Source organism: Dipodomys spectabilis, unplaced genomic scaffold, assembly GCF_019054845.1.
Source record: "Dipodomys spectabilis isolate Male_0828 unplaced genomic scaffold, ASM1905484v1 ptg000468l, whole genome shotgun sequence".
NCBI classification, from domain to species: domain Eukaryota; kingdom Metazoa; phylum Chordata; class Mammalia; order Rodentia; family Heteromyidae; genus Dipodomys; species Dipodomys spectabilis.
Genome location: NW_024871145.1, coordinates 603,927 through 622,419, shown reverse-complemented (window position 1 = coordinate 622,419; position 18,493 = coordinate 603,927). Strand labels below are relative to the sequence as shown.

Below are 18,493 nucleotides of genomic sequence, written 5' to 3'. Positions count from 1 at the left end.
TCCCATTTCTATTGTTTTCATTCATGTCTCATTTCCACTCCTTTGTTTAGAACTTCTTTTTCCTTATTTCTGTTATCCCTGTTCCTGCCTGGTTTTTATTCCATGTTAGTGGTTTTTCATAATAGTTTTATGAAAGGGGCCTTCACTAGTCTTTTCTGTATGTGTGGTGCTGGCTTCAGGCATATTAAGCACATGCTCACTACTGAGCTACATCCCCAGTCCTTCACTGTGAGTTTTTAGAGTGTCTTAGACTAGCTCCACCTCCTTTGAACCTTATTATGTCAGACCCTTTGGATTTCTTCATTCATTGTTGCATGGACAAAAACCCTGTGGACCTCACTTACCATTTCTTATTTGGCTACAATGTTTTCCATTGCTTTTTTTTGAGGTGACAGTCACTATGTAGCCTACTGATTACAGGCCTTGCTACTACCTCCAGCTCTTTTCCCTGACTTCTTAATGACTGTTTATATAGTCTATTGGTGTCAAGCTTGACTATGCCTTATGCTTATTACCACAAAATTGCTGATATCATGCAGATTGTATGGATATTAGTGGTCTCTTTATATGCTTGTATTTAATTCCTTATTGAAGTATGATATATATACAGAAAATGCAGATATTCAACTAGAGTTTTTTTTATTAAACGGAGCATATCCATGTATATGTGTTCAAACCACCATCATGGTTGAAAGGCAGTTTAGTTGCATTAAAAATCTGGGTTCAGTTTGTCATAGTGGTACATTCCTGTGATCCCAAGACTTTGGAGGTTGAGGCAAGGGAAATTATGAGTATCCTTGGCTACATTAGGGACACCTGTCTCAAAGAAAAGCTAGAACCTCCCCAAAGCCCCCCATAAGTTCTTTTCCTTCAATTCTTTGAGCTAGTTAAAACATGCAACCAGAATTCTTTGAGAAAAAGATTAACATCTCTCCCCCTACCCCACACACTGTTAAGCCATACTAAAATGTGGGCTGGAATCCCCGTGGTGGGGGGTTAGGAAGAATGTGCTGTGAGTGAGCACAAAATGTCATAACACTCTTTTCTGAAATTTAGCAACTTCTCTTTTCATTATACACTCCTCTGGTTGTTTTTACTTTTACATTAGGTTCCAGAGTTCAGAAAAAGTCGATTTATATCTGACAGCTTTTACCAGCTTAATCATTGCCTTACTGAAGGGATAAATTTTTGGAGTACTGTACTCTGTCATTTTTGGTAACATCACTTCTGTTTTTAACATCACAATTACTTTGACACTTGTACCAAAAACTCAACAGACAAAATCATGTATGCCTTGTTAACAACAGAACAATCAGCCGAGGTGTTTCAAGGTTATTGCTCTTCAAGACTACAATCAGTAAATTCACATTGCTCGAAATGTTAGTAATGAGTAGCTCCATTCCACAGCTTACTGGCTTGTGACTTTGAGCAAATAAGCCCCTTAAGCTTCAGTTTCCAATCTGTTAAATAGGAATAATACTCATGATTATAATAGTAATAATAATAATAGTATCTTGTAGGGTTTTTATGAGAATAAAATGAGATATAGTAGTGTTTGGCATTAGGCCTGACAGGTTGTACATGCCCAGTGAATTTTGTTCTTACTGAAAATGACTGTAGAATAGCTGTTAGAAAGCCAGGATCAAAATGAAAATGTGAAAAGTGCTAACATACTAACTACTCTTCCATCACTGAATTTGTTATACTGTTTTGGACTAAGCATCCCCAGGATGAACTAAAATCAGTTTCTGTTTTTGTTTTGGGTTGGTTGTGGGGCTTGAACTCATGGCCTGGGCAATGTCCCTGAGCCTCTTTGTGCTCAAGGCTAGTGTTCTACCACTTGAGTCACAGTACCACGTCCAGTTTTTGAGTGGCTAATTAGAGACAATAGTCTCATGAGGACTTTCTGCCTGGGCTAGCTTCAAACTACAATCCTCAGATCTCAGCTTCCAAGTAGCTAGGATTACAGGCATGAACCACCTGCACCTAGCTGAAGTCAATTTTTTTTAAATTTTTATTTATTTTTTATTGTGAAAATACTGTACAGAGGGGTTACAATTAGATGAGCAAGATAATGAGTACATTTCTTATCAAGCATTGTAGCCTCCTCCTTTGTTTCCCCTTCCCATCCCTTCCTAGCCCCTCCCCCCCTCACCTAATCCCCCCCCCCCCCAACCAAAGTTGTAAAGTTCGTTTTCGACATGACAACTTGTACTTCTCATTGTTGCAACGGATCCACCTGTATCCTTATTTAAACGACTTGTTTTTCCCCTTCCCCTCCACAAATTATACCAACATCAAATAAGTGAAAGCAGGGGTTATACTGTGGGGGAGGGACATACAAAGCAACAAAGAAATAATCTTATAAATGTGTTAGAAACAATCGCATGAAAGAAAAAAACATTTGAATACATATCTTAGGGTTCATTTCCCTAATATCAGTTATCTGACCTTTTCTGCTTGACTCAGACATATACTAGATATTGCAAATAAGGGAAACCATGGGACCTATGTTTCTTTGGGCTTGGCTTACTTCACATAATATAATTTTTTCCTGAAGTCAATTTTTTTAAAGAGTAGATGTTGGTAACTAGCAGCCAAGATCCTATCTCATAACACTATTTGTCTTCCTAATGATGGTTCTGTATCTGCCTCATTAAGGTTATGTACTCCTAAAACAAACATCCTGAATTTAGAAGTTTTTGTGTGTGTAGTGTTTAAGATAAAACCCTATTTGTATTGCAAAGTAACTGCTGTTAGATACTGGTGGGTCTAAGTGGAGAAAGGCTTGTTTACTCTTAACATTCTAGAGTGACTTGATAACTCTAGGTGCTTCTTTTCTAGGCAGCTTAAAAATACAGTTCTTCAAATGCTTCTAGGAGAGTTGTCAGTTTCTTCCTGGCATTATGTAAAAACAAGTGTTCTATCTTTTGTATAAATTTTGGCCACCTTTTGGAATTTTTTGAAGTGTAGTTGAAAAGGAGTAACAGGTATTTTGAGAAAAAAAACTGACATTTTCAGGGCCCAAATACACTTACAGGAAAATGAGAGGGAGCAAAATGAAGACGTGTGTGTGTGTGTGTGTGTGTGTGTGTGTGTGTGTGTGTGTGTGTGTGTGTGTGTGTGTGTGTGTGTGTGTGTGTGTGTGTGTGTGTTGAGTTTACAGTATCTTTTGTAGAAGTTCCCCTTTTTCCATTTTGGGAGCTAAATCAGCTGATTTGGACAATGTTAGTGTTGTTAGAAATACAGAGTTGTGTTGTATAACATTTCTCTGTTCAGTAAGACCATGAGGAGATAATGGAATAGAGGTTATCCACCTTCTCAGGCTTGAGTGCCATTAGTAGTACTAAACTAACAATTAAAATAGGCAGAAGAAAAAGAGAAATCAATGAACACATAAAAAATGAGAAACAAAAAGTAGCAAGGAGATAAAGAGAAGACACCATGTCGAGGAGGGTGACAGATTGCTTTCAGAAATTGTACCAAATGCTTGTGCTAACCTCGTAGAAATTAGCTTTCAGCACACTAGAAAAAGAAATTAGCTTTCAGTGTGCTTGAAAGCAACTAGATATGGGTAAGCCCAAAGGACTTTGAATTTTTTATGAAACCAAATATCTTCTTTAATACACTTTTTCCTTCTAGTGTTAAGTGGGAACTCATTTTAGGTATTATTTGTAAGCCATGGACATAGGCTTGATTTTATATCAATACTGTTAAAACCAAATTCTATCATGAATGTCCTACCAAAGGACTACCTGTTAGCCTTTGCTGTAATGTTTATAAAGAAACTAAGGTATTTTGGATATGATCTGCATAATAAATCTTGTGGAATGACCCAAATAAGAGAAAATGCTGACCCAGATGGCCCCAGTAAGTGAATGGATCAAGAAAATGTGGTATATATACACAATGAAGTTTTACTCATCAGAAGGAATGATATTGTACCATTTGTAAGGAAATAGAAAGACTTGGAAAAAATTATACTGAGCGAAGTAAGCCAGACTCAAAGAAACATAGGCTGCATGGTTTCCTTCATTTTTGGTAATTAGAATGTCTATAAATCTACAAGTAAACACACTGGATGGTAAAAGATAAAAAATATACCGAGACATGATAAATTATACAGGGCTCTAGACATTTACACAGTGATACCAAAGGAGGATATTTTTAGGAGAGGATCACAAAGCTATGTGTGTATGATCGTATAAAATAATATTTATTGAAATGAATGCCAACAAATGGAAACAAGGGGTTTTGTTGCTTTTTTTTTTTGTTCTCTGTACCTTTTGTCTTGTTTGTAAGTTTATCTGTTTTGGGGGAGGTAAGGAGGGCACAGAAAGGGTGGGACAAAGGGTGAACAAATGTAACACTGATATTATACAATTTGGGGAGGAGGGATGGGAGGGAAGAACTAGGAGAGAACAAGGGAAGGGATGCACTGTTCTAAAAGATATGTACTCTACCTGACTATGTAACTAACTCACCTTTATATCACCTTTACAATACATACCACCTTTACAATAACAATAATATATATATATATATATATATATTTATTTATTTTTTTGGGTGTGGTCGTGGGGCCTGAACTCTGGGCCTAGGCTCTGTCCCTGAGCTCTTCAGCTCAAGGCTAGCACTATACCACTTGAGTCACAGCGCCACTTCCGGCTTTTTTCTTTTTGCTTATGTGGTGCTGAGGAATCGAACCTAGGGCCTCTGGCATACAAGGCAAGTGCTCTACCACTGAGCTACCTTCCCAGCTCCTGTATATATATATTTAAAAAAAGAAAAAAATTCTGTCTCTTGTGAGTTTAGGTAATTTTCTAGGTAGTTTAGTCATCAGTAGCAATATGACACATCCATAAAAAGCAACAAACATAAGTATTTGTAGAAAAATATAACTAAACAAAGTGGTAGATCTACTACTGATTCAAATTGTCCAGCTATGGAACTGAGAGTTAAAGTAACATGCCTGGGGGTTCTTTTCGAAGTACACATTAGTAAACATAAAGAGTAAGGCTGTTAAATTACCTGAAGTTGAAACTGTAAAGTAGTAGGAAATAGGTTCAATTCCAACTTCTGGACTTCTCATATTATCTCAGCATTCCAGCTACAAAGGAAAATATGTGATAATGTCTCCATGTGCACAAACATAATAAGGCAAAGAGTCTGAGAGTGATCCTGATTTTCTAAAGTTCTTGGGTTCTTAGCCCAATGAGATAACTATTACATGTGTCCTCAGTAAATTCACTCTTAATATGATAAAGAGTTTGTTTGTCCTCTGGTTTCACTGTTTAAAAGAAGTAGGTTTTGATGTTTTTTTTTTTCTTTTCACGTTCTATCATTGCTTTGTGTCTGTCTCCTTTCTTTTGGTGATTCTGGAGATTGAATACAAATACTAGGCAAGATTTCTATCACTGATTGATCTACATGAGCTTTGTTGGGGTTGAACTCAGGGCCTTTCACTCTTAACTTGGCTTTAACTCAAGGTTGGTGCTCTACCACTTGAACTATACCTCCACTCCAGTTCTGGATTTTTGTTGGTTAATTGGAGATAAGAGTCTCATGGACTTTTTAACCTCACTTGGTTTCAAACCACAAATCTCAGCCTCCTGAGTAGCTACGATTACAGGAGTGATCAAATGGCATCCAGCATCCCTTTGTTAATTGGCAGATATTCTCTAATTCCTTATTACTCTGTCAGCAAGCAGCATGGACTGGAACATACTTAGATAAACCTGATGAAGCAGTAACCAGGTTTTATGATGGGAAAAAAGTTCTGATATATGAGCTTCTTATGTGGATGGAAATAAGGAATCTTCATACCTAAATATACATTCAAAACTCTATGATACAGAGTTTCTGTGTTGCCTACTGAATTGAACTTGTTGCTGATATTATGTCTCATAGATGGGAAAATTCAGCAAATAAAGGGAAGATTGATGAAGAAGAAAAATTTGTACATACATTTTTTTTTTGTTTGTCAGTCATGGGGCTTGAACTCTGGACCTGGGCTCTATCCCTCAGCTCTTCAGCTCAAGGCAAGTGCTCTACCACTTCAGCCACAGCGCCACTTCAGTTTCCTGGTGGTTTATTGGAGATGAGTCTCACAGACTTTCTTGCCAGGGCTGGCTTTGAACTGCAACCCTCAGATCTCAGCCTCCTGAGTAGCTAGGATTACAGGTGTGAGACACTGGTGCCTGGCTATACCTACTTTTTGTATATTGGATTTTGGCAATGGTGCTAGTGGAGATTTTTGATTGAGATCTTTTTTTTTTTTGTTTCTTTTGATGCATCTGTTTCAAAATCTTGGGAGGTTGAAGGGATTTTAGGAATTGTATAGTACAAGGTTCTACCATCTGTAGCACTTGGGCAGAATTTTGAGACCTCTGTGCTAACATATTTTAAAACCTTTTTTAATAGTTGGGAAAACAATCCAAAGCAAAGTAACATTTTTAATAGATTAAAGTTGTGAAATTCAATTTTATTATCTATAGGCAAAGTTTTATTTGCACATGGCCACTCTTACTTATTTATTATGTATGGCTACTTTCATGCCATAGTGACAGAGTTAAATATTTATGACAGAGACAATATACCTGCAATTCCTCAAATATTATCTGGCTGGAAAAGGAATTTGAGAAACAATCCCACTTATGATAGCATCAAAAAGAGTAAGTAAATTTAAACAAGGAGATGAAGATCTGTACACTGAAAAGTGTACAACACTAATGAAGAAATTGGAGAAGACATAAACAAATGGAAATGAGTCCATGTTCATGGGTTAGAGAAATTAGTACTATCAAAGTTTCAGTAACTACCCACAGCAAAATATATAAATTCATTAAAATGCCTTTCAAAATTACAGTTGTTGCCTGAGGATGTAGCTCCATGATAGCCCTTGACTAACCTGAGCAGGGCCTGGGTCTCAGTCATCGTTACTGCACATGCACACATTTGTGTGTTGTCTCTCTCACTTTTGCTCACACTTTCTCTCTCATATCATTTTTTTTTACTGAAATTGAAAAAAAATCCTCAGATTTATTTGTAAGGAACTACAAAAGATGCTAAACTGTCAAAACAATCTTGAGAGGGAGGAGCAAAGTTGCAGGCATCCCATTTCCTGATTTCAAGCTATATATTAATATATAACAAAGCTTTATTAATTGAATCAGTAGGGCATTGATGTAAAGACAGACACATAGATGAATGTAACTGAATAGACCAGAAATAATCCATTCATACATAAAGCCAAGTGTGAAAAGAATAGTCTGTTCAGTGAATTTTGTTGAGAAACTGAATACCTGTGGATATAAAATGAAGTTAGAACATGATTCCATACAGAAACATTAATTAAAAATGGATAAATGCTTAAACATATGGCTTGAATTAAGAAAATAAGTGCAAAACTACTTGACATTGGCTTTGGAAATGAATTTTGGTATATGATTGCCCAGATAAATAGGACTACTTCAAACTAAAAGGGAGAACAAAACCTTTAGGACACAGACAACAAAATGGTAAGATAACCTGTGATTTGGAGGGAAATATTTACATGTGCATGCCACCATATCTAGCTTTATTGGTTGAGATAGGAGTCTCACTTTTTTCACAGGCTGGCTCTAACCATAAACCTGCCCCCTTAATAGCTGGGGGATTATAGGGATGAATTATTGGGCCTGGTCCCTATTATCCAACTCTTTTTTTTTTTCCAGGGCTGAGGACCAAACCCAGGGCTTTGCGTGCGCCAGGTGGGCGCCCTTCCGCTGGGCTAAACCCCAGCCCCCCTATTATCCAACTCTTTACAGAAAAAATTTCAACCCTTATTCTATAGTCATATTTTATAGTAACAGTATTAAACCTAATGATTTTGGCTTAATGAATAAACACTCAGGTGAAGTCTATTGTCTAAAATCCTTAATGCTGTTTACTCATTCTGGAAGCATTCATTGAATAGGAAACAACAAAATTCTTTATCCTTCAACTTGCACTGAGAACTATAATTACAAAATCTGAGACATCTGCCTACTATTTCTCTTCTTCTGCTGTTTGTCTTTTTTCCTCCCTTAGCTCTTTCCTCCAGCTAGTATCTAGGTAGTTGGAAACAAAAATTTTATGTCACACTTTTTAGTACTTTAAAAGTTGGTTAACCCTAGGTTTAACTCATAACAGTTTCTCTTTAGGAATGTATTTAGAGCTGGGCACCAGTGGCTCATATCTGTAATCCTATTTTCTAAGGAGGCTGAGATCTGAGGATTTTAGTTCAAAGCCAGCCTGGAAAGGAAAGTCCATGAGACTCTTATCTCCAATTAACCACCAAAAAGCCAGAAGTGGAGCTTTGGCTCAAGTGGTAGAGTACTAGTCTTGAACACAATAGCTCAGGATAGTGCCTGAGTCTTGAGTTCAAGCCCCAGAACCAGAACACACACACACAAGGAATGTATTTAGAGATTAATTTTGAATGTTTTAGATTTTGATCACAAATGATAATGAATAGATGATAACACTGTTCATACATGGCTTCTGGATACTTACGCGCATTGCAAGCATCATGCACAGTTGAGAACTTTCATTCCTAAAGTTTAGGAATTAAAAACATGTAATTGACTAGAAATCCTCAACGGATTGAAGATAAATTTTTTTCTATCTATTTGGTTTGCTTTCTTTTTGCAGTTCTAGAGGCCAAACTCAGGGTCTTGTGCATGCCAAGCTAATTTCTCATTAGTTCCTCAGGTATCATAAACATAAATTGAATGAAGGTTAACTACCACAAAAATATGAGTTGGTAATTAGTAAATAAATTAGTAGGGGCTGGGAAGTTGGCTCAGTGGCAGAGTGCTTGCCTTGCATGCCTGAGGCCCTGGGTTCGATTCCTCAGCACCACATAAGAAAAAAAGCGGGAAGTGGTGCTGTAACTCAAGTGGTAGAGCACTAGCCTTGAGCTGAAGAGCTGAGGGACAGCGCCCAGGCTCAGAGTTCAGGCCCCATGACCGGACCCCCCCCCCCCCCCCAAAAAAAGTAGTTTTTTTAAAAAAGATTAAATTTTTCCTTAAAGGAACAATGTAATTCTAAGAACAATGTAATTCTAAGAATAGGTTTCAGGGGGCTGGGAAGGTGGCTCAGTGGTAGAGTGCTCGCCTTGCATGCATGAGGCCCTGGGTTTGATTCCTCAGCACCACATAAGCAGAAAAAGTCGGAATTGGCGCTGTGGCTCAAGTGGTAGAATGCTTGCCTTGAGCTGAAGAGCTGAGGGACAGCACCTAGGCCCAGAGTTCAAGCCCCATGACCAACAACAACAACAACAACAAAAAAGAATAGGCTTCAGTTTTAGTACCCTTTCTCTTAGCGTTTGGTCTCATTTACAGTCTTAATATTTGTTTTATAAGCCTTTATTGACTTTGTTTACTAACAAGGCATTGTGTTTATGCAGCTATCTATTAAAAATTAATAAGTTTAATGAGTAGCACATGAATAGTGTTGATCCAAATGAACCATGCATTATTTTGCTCAGATGTCACAGATTCCTTAATTTGGGAGATCTTCCAGAGTTATATTTTTAGGTGAAATAAATACAACTCACCAGTACAAATACAGTCTTTTAACTTATTTGTTTTGTAAAATGGCCTAATAGTGTCATTTTTATTATACTGAATTTCTTTAGTATCTGTACATTCATCCTATTATCTCCAGTAATATTATGATTTATTGCTTTTAGTGTCACTTTGGAGGAATCATGTTATAAATAAGCTAAGATGCCACATTTATTAAAGAAATATAATCTACTCAGTTAAGTTTTTAAACCAGTTAATAGTTTTTTTAATTTCATTCCATAAAAAAATCATAAAATTTCAAAATTGCAATTGACCTTGGAAGGCATCTAATGTAACCTTCTAGTTTTAAAATCATATTTCACAGGATTAATAGCCTTATCTTCTGTTGTCCACCTCAGTTTATATGAGGGAGCTACTTTGTAATAAGTTCTTCCCATGGTATTTCAGAAATGTTCTTAAGTCCACCCTCCCAGGTCTGTTGTTTAGAATTCAGAGCAATTTTCCATAGAAACAATATTATAAATAGGGGTAAGATTTTAGGACTAACCCTCAAAATATGATTGAGAGTCAGGGCAGGCTGGTGGTACTGGGGTTTGAACATAGGGCCTTGCACTTGCTAGTCAGGCACTCTATTGCTTGAGACATGCCGCTAACATACGGGACTGAGGTTTTACTTTTGCAGTGCAAAATCTTTTGAGTCATCATAGCTATTTACTTCTGGAGAACTGGGAGGTGAGGCCATTATAGAGGGCTATGACAGGATTCTTTTTATCTTTCATATCTTACAGTAGGTATTGGATGTGGATGCTTTTCGCCTATTTTCTGAACTTGTATATGGCTCAATTATTTGATAATTTCAACAATGGTATTTTTGTACTAGAATCTCAGTTTGAGTATAAGTATTCGTGTACATTGAATACTGGTGCTTAAGAGAAAAAAAGTTTGAGCAGGGAAGGATAAAAAGGGTAGTTAGAAAACCTGGCGCTGATGGCTCATGTCTCATTCAGAAGACTGAGATCTGAGGATCACAGTTCAAAGCCAGCTCAGGCAGGAAAATCAGTGAGACTCTGATCTCCAATTAACTACAAAAAGGCCAGAAATGGTGCAAGGATGCTAGCTTTGAGCACAAAAGCTCAGAACACCCAGGCCCCAAATTCAAGCTGGAGGACTGGTACATGCACACAAGGTAATTGGAAAAGAAAACAAAATGTTGCTGTTTTTGTTTTCTTTTCCTTTTGTCTTATTTGTATTTGGGATAGTGAGGGGATATAGAAAAGGTATAACAAGGGTGAGCAAATGTAACAGTGGTACTCACACAAGGTGGAAAATGAACTGTACATCTTGTGGGTGGGGACAGGAGGGAAAAACAAAGAGAGAACTAGGGAAAGAGCGACATGCTTCAAAAAGAATTGTACTCATTACTCATCACCTACTCATGTAACTGTAACCCCTCTGTATATAGAATATAAAATAACAATAAATAAAAATGAATCCAGTGTATATCCTACAGAATTAAGGGAAGGGTGGTGAGTGAAGGGTTGGGTGAGATCATTGAAAGAGATTACATTGGTCAAGATATATTGTATTCACAAGTTATTAAATGGCAATTGCTTTATACAACTACTTAAGGATGATAAAATTTAAATAAAAATAATTGGAAATTCTGGATGAGTTTTATAAGGGACTTTCAGAGGCTTTGCTTTGATGTCTTTATTTTGTGAAATACTACTTCAGAATATATGTCTTGTGCTTTATTTACATTTTGTTAAGTTTCAACTAAGTGAATCACCAAGTCTTTCATCCAAAAGCCAAATAAATGTAGGCATGGTTTTGTGAAAGGAAAAAAAAAGTTTTTTTATTTTTAATTTTTTGTCAGTTGTGGAGCTTGATTCAGGGCCTGGGCACTGCCCTTGAGCTCTTTTGCTCAAGGCTAGTTGCTCTACCACTTTGAGCCACAACTCCAGTTCCAGTTTTTGAGTGGTTACTTGGAGATAGCAGTCTCAAGTGGACTTTTCTGTGGGGTCTGGCTTCAGACTGGGATCCTTAGATCTCAGCCTCCTGAGTAGGTTAGGATTACAGGCATGAGTCACCAGTGCCCAGCTGGACAAGTTTTAACAGGTAAAGAAGTATGAATTACACGTGTATGTGCAAACATTGGCAAGATCTTGCTTTGATGTGCAGTTATATGAATTAGGGGCTTGGGAAAAAAGAAGCAAATGATGAAGTAAAGCTTGTGCAAAGTCTGAATATGGAGAAGGGCAGGGAGGAACGCAGTGGGATTAAGCACTGACATCACTGACAGTGATTGGCTTGATTACTGTGGTGAAAAGATTTGCAAACAAGTTTGGACTTGGCAGAATAGTGTGCATACAACCAATGGTATTTTTTTCTAATAAAACTAATGCTAAATACACACACACACACACAGAATCATCTGTTGATGGCATTTTAGAAAACAACGGAGGCAATTTTCTCAATAATTTAATTACTTTTTGTTTATGGTAGTTGTTCTTTGTTGCTCTTTAGTTTTTTTTTTTTTTTTGCTTCTTTTTTTTTGGGAGGGGGGGTCCGGTCATGGGGCCTGAACTCTGGGCCTGGGCGCTGTCCCTCAGCTCTTCAGCTCAAGGCTAGCACTCTACCACTTGAGCCACAGCACCACTTCCAGCTTTTTTTTTCTTTTTGCTTATGTGGTGCTGAGGAATCGAACTCAGGGCCTCAGGCATGCAAGGCAAGCACTCTACCACTGAGCCACCTTCCCAGCCCCACTCTTTAGTTTTTATTTTTCAGTGTACAAGATTGATGTTTTTAAACTGAGACATTAGTCCAGCTCTCTAACCCATTTATAATTTTAGATAATTATTATTTGCCTTTTAGCAGAAAATTAACCTAAGAAGCATTTTTTTCTCATTAAATCCATAGTATACTTCAGAAAAATGTGTCCATTTTGCAGATGGTCTATCTGGTATTACCACAGAGAAGTTCTTTATTTTGAAGAAAAATAATACCTCAGGGAAACTTCTCATGGAGTTCAGTAGCTAGTTGCATTGAAATATGTGACAAAATTGATCTATCTTGTAATTGGTATCTCAATTTATTATTCAGATTGAGATTAAAAAGGGAACAAGGTAGAGCACAATTAAAAGCAATTATGGGAATTAAAACAAGAGTGTTTAAAAACGAGCTTAAAAGCCATTTAAGAAAGGAGGCTAAAGACTGGGGGTCTTAAGAAACAAAGATTACATGCCGGTGGCTCATCCCTGTAATCCTAATTATTCAGTAGGTTGAGATCTGAGGATCGTAGTTTAAAGCCAGTTCCAGCAGGAAAATCCATGAGACACTTTATCTCCAATAAACCACCAGAAAACTGGAAGTGGCGCTGTGGCTCAAGTGGTAGAGCATTAGGCTTAAGCTGAACAGCTCAGGGACAGCACCCAGGCCCAGAGTTCAAGACCCACAACTGACGCCCCCCCCCCATAAAAAAAGGGCAAAGCTAGATATAAAGTACATGTAAAGAGAAAAAACACTTTGATATTCTTTATGAGTAGTGTAACTTACTTTATACTTGGACTACAGTTTTATGCATGTACATATGTATGTATGTATTTTTTGTGGTATGATTGAACTGAGGGCCTTATGCTTGCTAGGCAAGTACTCTACCACTTGAACCACATACCCTCAATCCTTTTGCTTTAGGTTTGTTTTTCATACACATTCTTGCCTTTGGCTGCCTCAAACTGTGATCGTCCTACTCCCTTCACTTGGATTATAGGTGTGTAATGTTATGCCTGGCTTGTATTCTGAGATCAAGTATTGCTCACTTTTTGCTTGGTCTGGCTTTGCTTGAACAATGATCCTCCCAACTCTCTCTTGTTAGTGGATGGGACCATGCCTGGCTATTATGCCTTTTAGAGACATGTATTAAAGACAATCATTTTCCTAACAATGGCTGTGGTTATTATTTTATGTATGAATATGGACAAAAGATTAATCTTAATATTAACTGTCTACTCTGAAATTTTATACCCTCTTTTTATCTTTTTAACAGAGCCCAGAATTGTTAAGAAATAGCACGTGGCAGATATGGGGAAAAGATAATTCAAGACAGTTATTAGATGCTACAAAGGTAAGATTACTTCTACATATAGTAGGAAAAGCATGCAAGCCCGTGGACATTTTCCAAGTTAGCCTACATATTTACTACAGATTTTATATTTCTCAAATAATTTCCTTTTTTATGTTTTTCTAAATACTGGCAAGAAGGTATGTTTCTTTGACTAGAAATACAGAGATAAATCTTGGTATTTTTCTACCCCTGGAGAAATCTGTATGAATCTCATGAGATCATTGCCAAGTAGAATAACATTTTTTCAGAAAGCTTTTATAAATGTAATGGCAGCTTGTTGACACTTAAATTCATCCTGGTAATTTGTATCTGATCTATGGAATGTTACAGTTTTTCAAGAGAGTGAAATTTCTTTACTTTAGAAGATACTCAGCAGACTGCCAGGAGAGATTCTAAGCTTGTTAGAGCCCCTGGGGTATGTGATGGTGAGTTTACATGTTGATGAGACTTAATTTTCCTGGCTAATGTAAGCGAAAGGCATCTTTAAAAATTCCCTGTACTTTAAAACAAGACATACATTTCCATAGTAGAAAAAGACTAGAAAAGTAGAAGATGTTCTAAATCTTAGAAACTTCCTGTACTTTTTTCTCTCTGATTAATAATTATTTACCACTAATGTACAAGAAACTGACACTATTTGAATTTATGCAGAGGCCAAACAATGCATTTGATTTTCCATTATTAAAATTACAAGAGAAAAAGTCTTTTGCTTTAAGTCTGCATTGTCTTGTGTTTCATTCACCACACCCCTTGGTAACACTTGCCTTTTAGAGGAAAAAGCTGTCTTAGAGAGACATTGCCAGACTAAATATTACTTTTTGATGTTTTTCTTTTCACAGAATGCTTTGTTGATCTAAAAATCAATAATACATTTATAGCAATTACTTTTTGTGTCTTAACTGGTAAGAATAAAAAGGGACTTTTGCTTTTAGTAATTCCATTTTGATAGTTTGGCCCTGAGCTGATACTTTTGTGTATAGTACTGGTACCTATTAATGTTGGTAAGAATCGTGTTCTTGTTTATTAGGTCCTGATTATTATGACTACTGAAAAAGTATCTTATAGTTCTATACTTCACTAAGTAGTTTTAAATTATATTCTTCTTACCTTTAAGTCGTTGTAGAAGGAGTTACCATTCAACAAATCATTTTATGAGTACAATGCATCTTAATGTCACCCTTTTCATCAGTCTCCCTCATCCCTTCCAACTCTTCAGTAAGTTGGTTGTTTTTTTTTTGCCAGTTCTGGGGCTTGAACACAGGGCCTGGGTACTATCCCTGAGCTTCTTTTGCTCAAGACTAGTGTCTACCACTTGAGCCACAGCACTACTTCTGGCCTCTTCTGTTTATATAGAACTGAGGAATCAAACCTGGGACTTCATGTATGTTAGGCAAGCACTCTACCACTAAGCCACATTTCCAGCCCAGATAAGTAAGTTTTTCAGTTGTGAAAACACTAATATTAGCAAGCTTAATTTTTTTGCAAGTCTAAATTTTAAACTGAGTTGTTTATATCTTATTTTCTCAAATATTTTTATTTATATATATGTCCTAATTTTAGCAGTAATCTTAAGACCTTAAAAAGTTTGAAATAGCAAATAAGGCTAGTTATGTAACAAGTATCAAAGGAATCCACCCTACATTGCTGTGCTATATACAAGACAGTATGGTCTGTACCAGGAGAGAGAAAAAATACTGAAGATATTGCCCCTAACCTTAAGAAATTTACTTTGTAATAAGAAAAACAGAACACATATGCAGATGACTATAGCATAAGATAGGTTGTGAAGTATTAACAACTCCTGTTGCTAAATATAGATGAGTCAGAATAAGAAAAAAAAAGAATCATTGTCTGAAATCAAATTTATTAGTTTTTTAAAAAATATATATACACAAAAAAGTAAGTAAGGTATTAAATTAATTAACTATATTTTCTTATCCAATAATAGAGTAACAGATTACAGCTCTATGGTTGTGAATGACAATATGGGAGCCAGTAGAAGTCAAATAAAATAAAATATAATTCAAAAAGCTGTTTAGAGAAGGTGATTTGACTATTTGTTGTAGCTCAGTATCCTATGTATAAATTTAGCTGCAAGCTAATTCTGAAGGTGTTTTGCTTTACCATGCCAGGCTAAAAGGAATGCCTTTGAAGTCATTTAGGGGTATTTATAAGATTAGATTGTCTAAGCCAATTTTTTTAAACACCTGAAATTCTTGGCATCATTTTGAACTAGGCTCTCCAGTCATGGCCACTGATAGAAAAGAGAACATGTTGGCATGGTCACGCAGGAGGAGGACTCCACACAGACCCAAAAGAAGGGGTAAGAGCAGTAACTTAACAAGTATCTGAGAATTGTCTGGTTGTGCTTACATGGAAGATATATGTATTTAAGATTATCATATTTTCATGTATATATATAGAGAGAGAGACAGAGAAAACAGACAGAGACAGAGACAGGGTCTTGGTATGTATTCCAGGCTGGCCTGAATTTGTTATATAGCCAGGTGGCCTTGAGCCCTTAATCTTCCTGTCTGTCTTTTCACTACAAGGATTATGGGCTTCATGTTCTAGTGTATTTTGGTTAGCTCAGCTAACTGTATGTTTTCTAATTCCAAATCACATCAGTTGACTAGAGTTACATAGATAAGCTATTTATAAACCTAATTTTTAAATTTTGTTTTGAGACAGGGTCTTTTTGTATAGCTCAGATTGACCTCAAACTCAAAGATCCTCCTGCCTCAGCCCAGTTCTGGGGTTGCAATCATGTACAACAATGCTAGTTTAAATGTTTTAGTTCTCTAAAATATCATTAGTTATTTGTTGCATAATCTACTCTTTCAATAAGTAGGCAAATTAATTTCACATTTACAAATGATTTGCTTTGTGTGTATGTGTTTTAAGGTCTATGATTTGTCTTTTGTATACTTAGTTCCTACCTACATTATCTCCTAGCTTCATGGTAAATAGTCTGTATACCATTTATTATCCATATTCTTTGTTCTTATTGTTCTTATCATTATACAGGCATGCTAAATAGGAGAGCTCCTGAAATAAAAAGATTTAATTGCACTGTACTTTTTCTAAGTGAGTGAAAATGTTATTGGACTATTGGTACATGTCTCTCCATCTGGTCCTTTTTCTCTGAGCTTGCTTTTATTTTCTTCCTCTGCTTTGACCGAATCATGTGGCACTTCTAAGTAGAAATAATATTTTCAGAACTGATGGCAAAGGAACAAATTTTATGCAAAAGTGCTCTATAAATTATAGAGACATAGGTAAATATTATTTTATTTTTTCAGTAGGTAATTGGTAAAAAACACTTCATCAATTTTCTTCTTCTTTGATTTGTAGTGTAGCTGTTTACTTTCAAGGTACTCAAAGCACTAGACATGTTTCTGTCCTATTTTTGTTATTGCTATCCTTTAGAAATAGCAAATTGTCATGATATAATTTTTCTGGGCGTGGGGCCTGAACTCTGGGCCTGGGCGATGTCCCTCAGCTCTTCCTATGATATAATTTTTAAAAATTAAGCCAGTAGTGAGATTTATTTATCCATGTGTTAGTCTTTGGCATGATATCTGCCAGTTTTCAAGATCATCTGTCATCAAGGCCTCTTAAGGAAAATTGCTAATAATGCCCTAAACACAAATGAAAATATATTGACTAGAAACAAGAAGTATCATGTCTTAAGCTCAAGCAATATAAACTTGAAGGAAGTTCATAGTGTGCAAATATGAAGATGTTGCTATGAAACCCATTTTATGCTATTAAAAAATCAGGAAAAATTATAAATATCAGGACAGTTGCTTTTCTAATACAATATAACAAAGCAAAAAAAATCACTGAAATACTTTATTTTTGGTCTTTATATCTTTGTTCTTTTTCCTCTGCTATCTTTGTAATACTTTAGCTTTGTTAGCTAAGTACAATAATAGAATATTGAGTTTAGAACCCAAGTAAGAAACAAAACAGTCTGGAATTACAATTAAAAGTCTATGCTTGGGCTGGGAAGGTGGCTCAGTGGTTGAGCGCTTGCCTTGCATGCCTGAGGCCCTGGGTTTGATTCCTCAGCACCACATAAGCAAAAAGAAAAAAGCCGGAAGTGGCGCTGTGGCTCAAGTGGTAGAGTGCTAGCCTTGAGCTGAAGAGCTGAGAGACAGCGCCCAGGCCCAGAGTTCAGGCCCCACGACCGGACCCAAAAAAAAAAAAAAAAAGTCTATGCTTGAAAAAAAAATCTATGCTGTAAAGCCAGACTACCTGGATTTGAACCCTGCTCCATCACTTCCTAGTAGAATGACCTTGAACAAATTTCTTTTTTTTCTTTTCTATTGTTAGTGTAGAGTTGATATACATAGGGTTATAGTTACATGAATCAAGTAATGAGTAATGAGTACAGTTCTTTTTGCTCCATGTCTCCCCTTCCTTCACTCTCTCCCAGTTTTTCCTTCCCATCCCCACCCACAAGGTATCCAGTTAATTTTCCACGTAGTGTCTACTGAGTATCACTTTTGTATTTGTTCACCCTTGTTGAACAAGTTTCTTGTCTCTCTGCTTTGATTCCTTCATCTGGGAATGATCATACTGAAAGGGATTTAAATATGTTAACTACTGACACCCACACATAGGAGGTATTTAGTGAATATTAGCTGCTGTTCTCATAATGTCAGGCTATAAGGCTTGTCCTCTACTACAGTCTAGTCACTTAAAAAGTATGTGTTGTATTGTATTTTTGCTTTGTGCTAAACTATATGCTGAATACTGAAGATAGAATTATGAACAAGACAGAGTCCTTGCTGTCTAAAAATGTAACAGTTTA

General features: G+C 36.5%; 1 protein-coding gene across 1 annotated transcript in view; it reads left to right on the top strand.

Moving 5' to 3' along the window:
- Abcb7 (ATP binding cassette subfamily B member 7) overlaps window positions 1-18,493 on the top strand; it is a 117,975-nt gene that overhangs the window by 40,182 nt on the left and 59,300 nt on the right. The window contains exons 2-3 of the mRNA XM_042668685.1: window positions 13,597-13,674; window positions 15,911-15,997. Coding sequence (XP_042524619.1) covers window positions 13,597-13,674; window positions 15,911-15,997 — 165 coding nt within the window. The remainder of the gene's footprint in view (window positions 1-13,596; window positions 13,675-15,910; window positions 15,998-18,493) is intronic.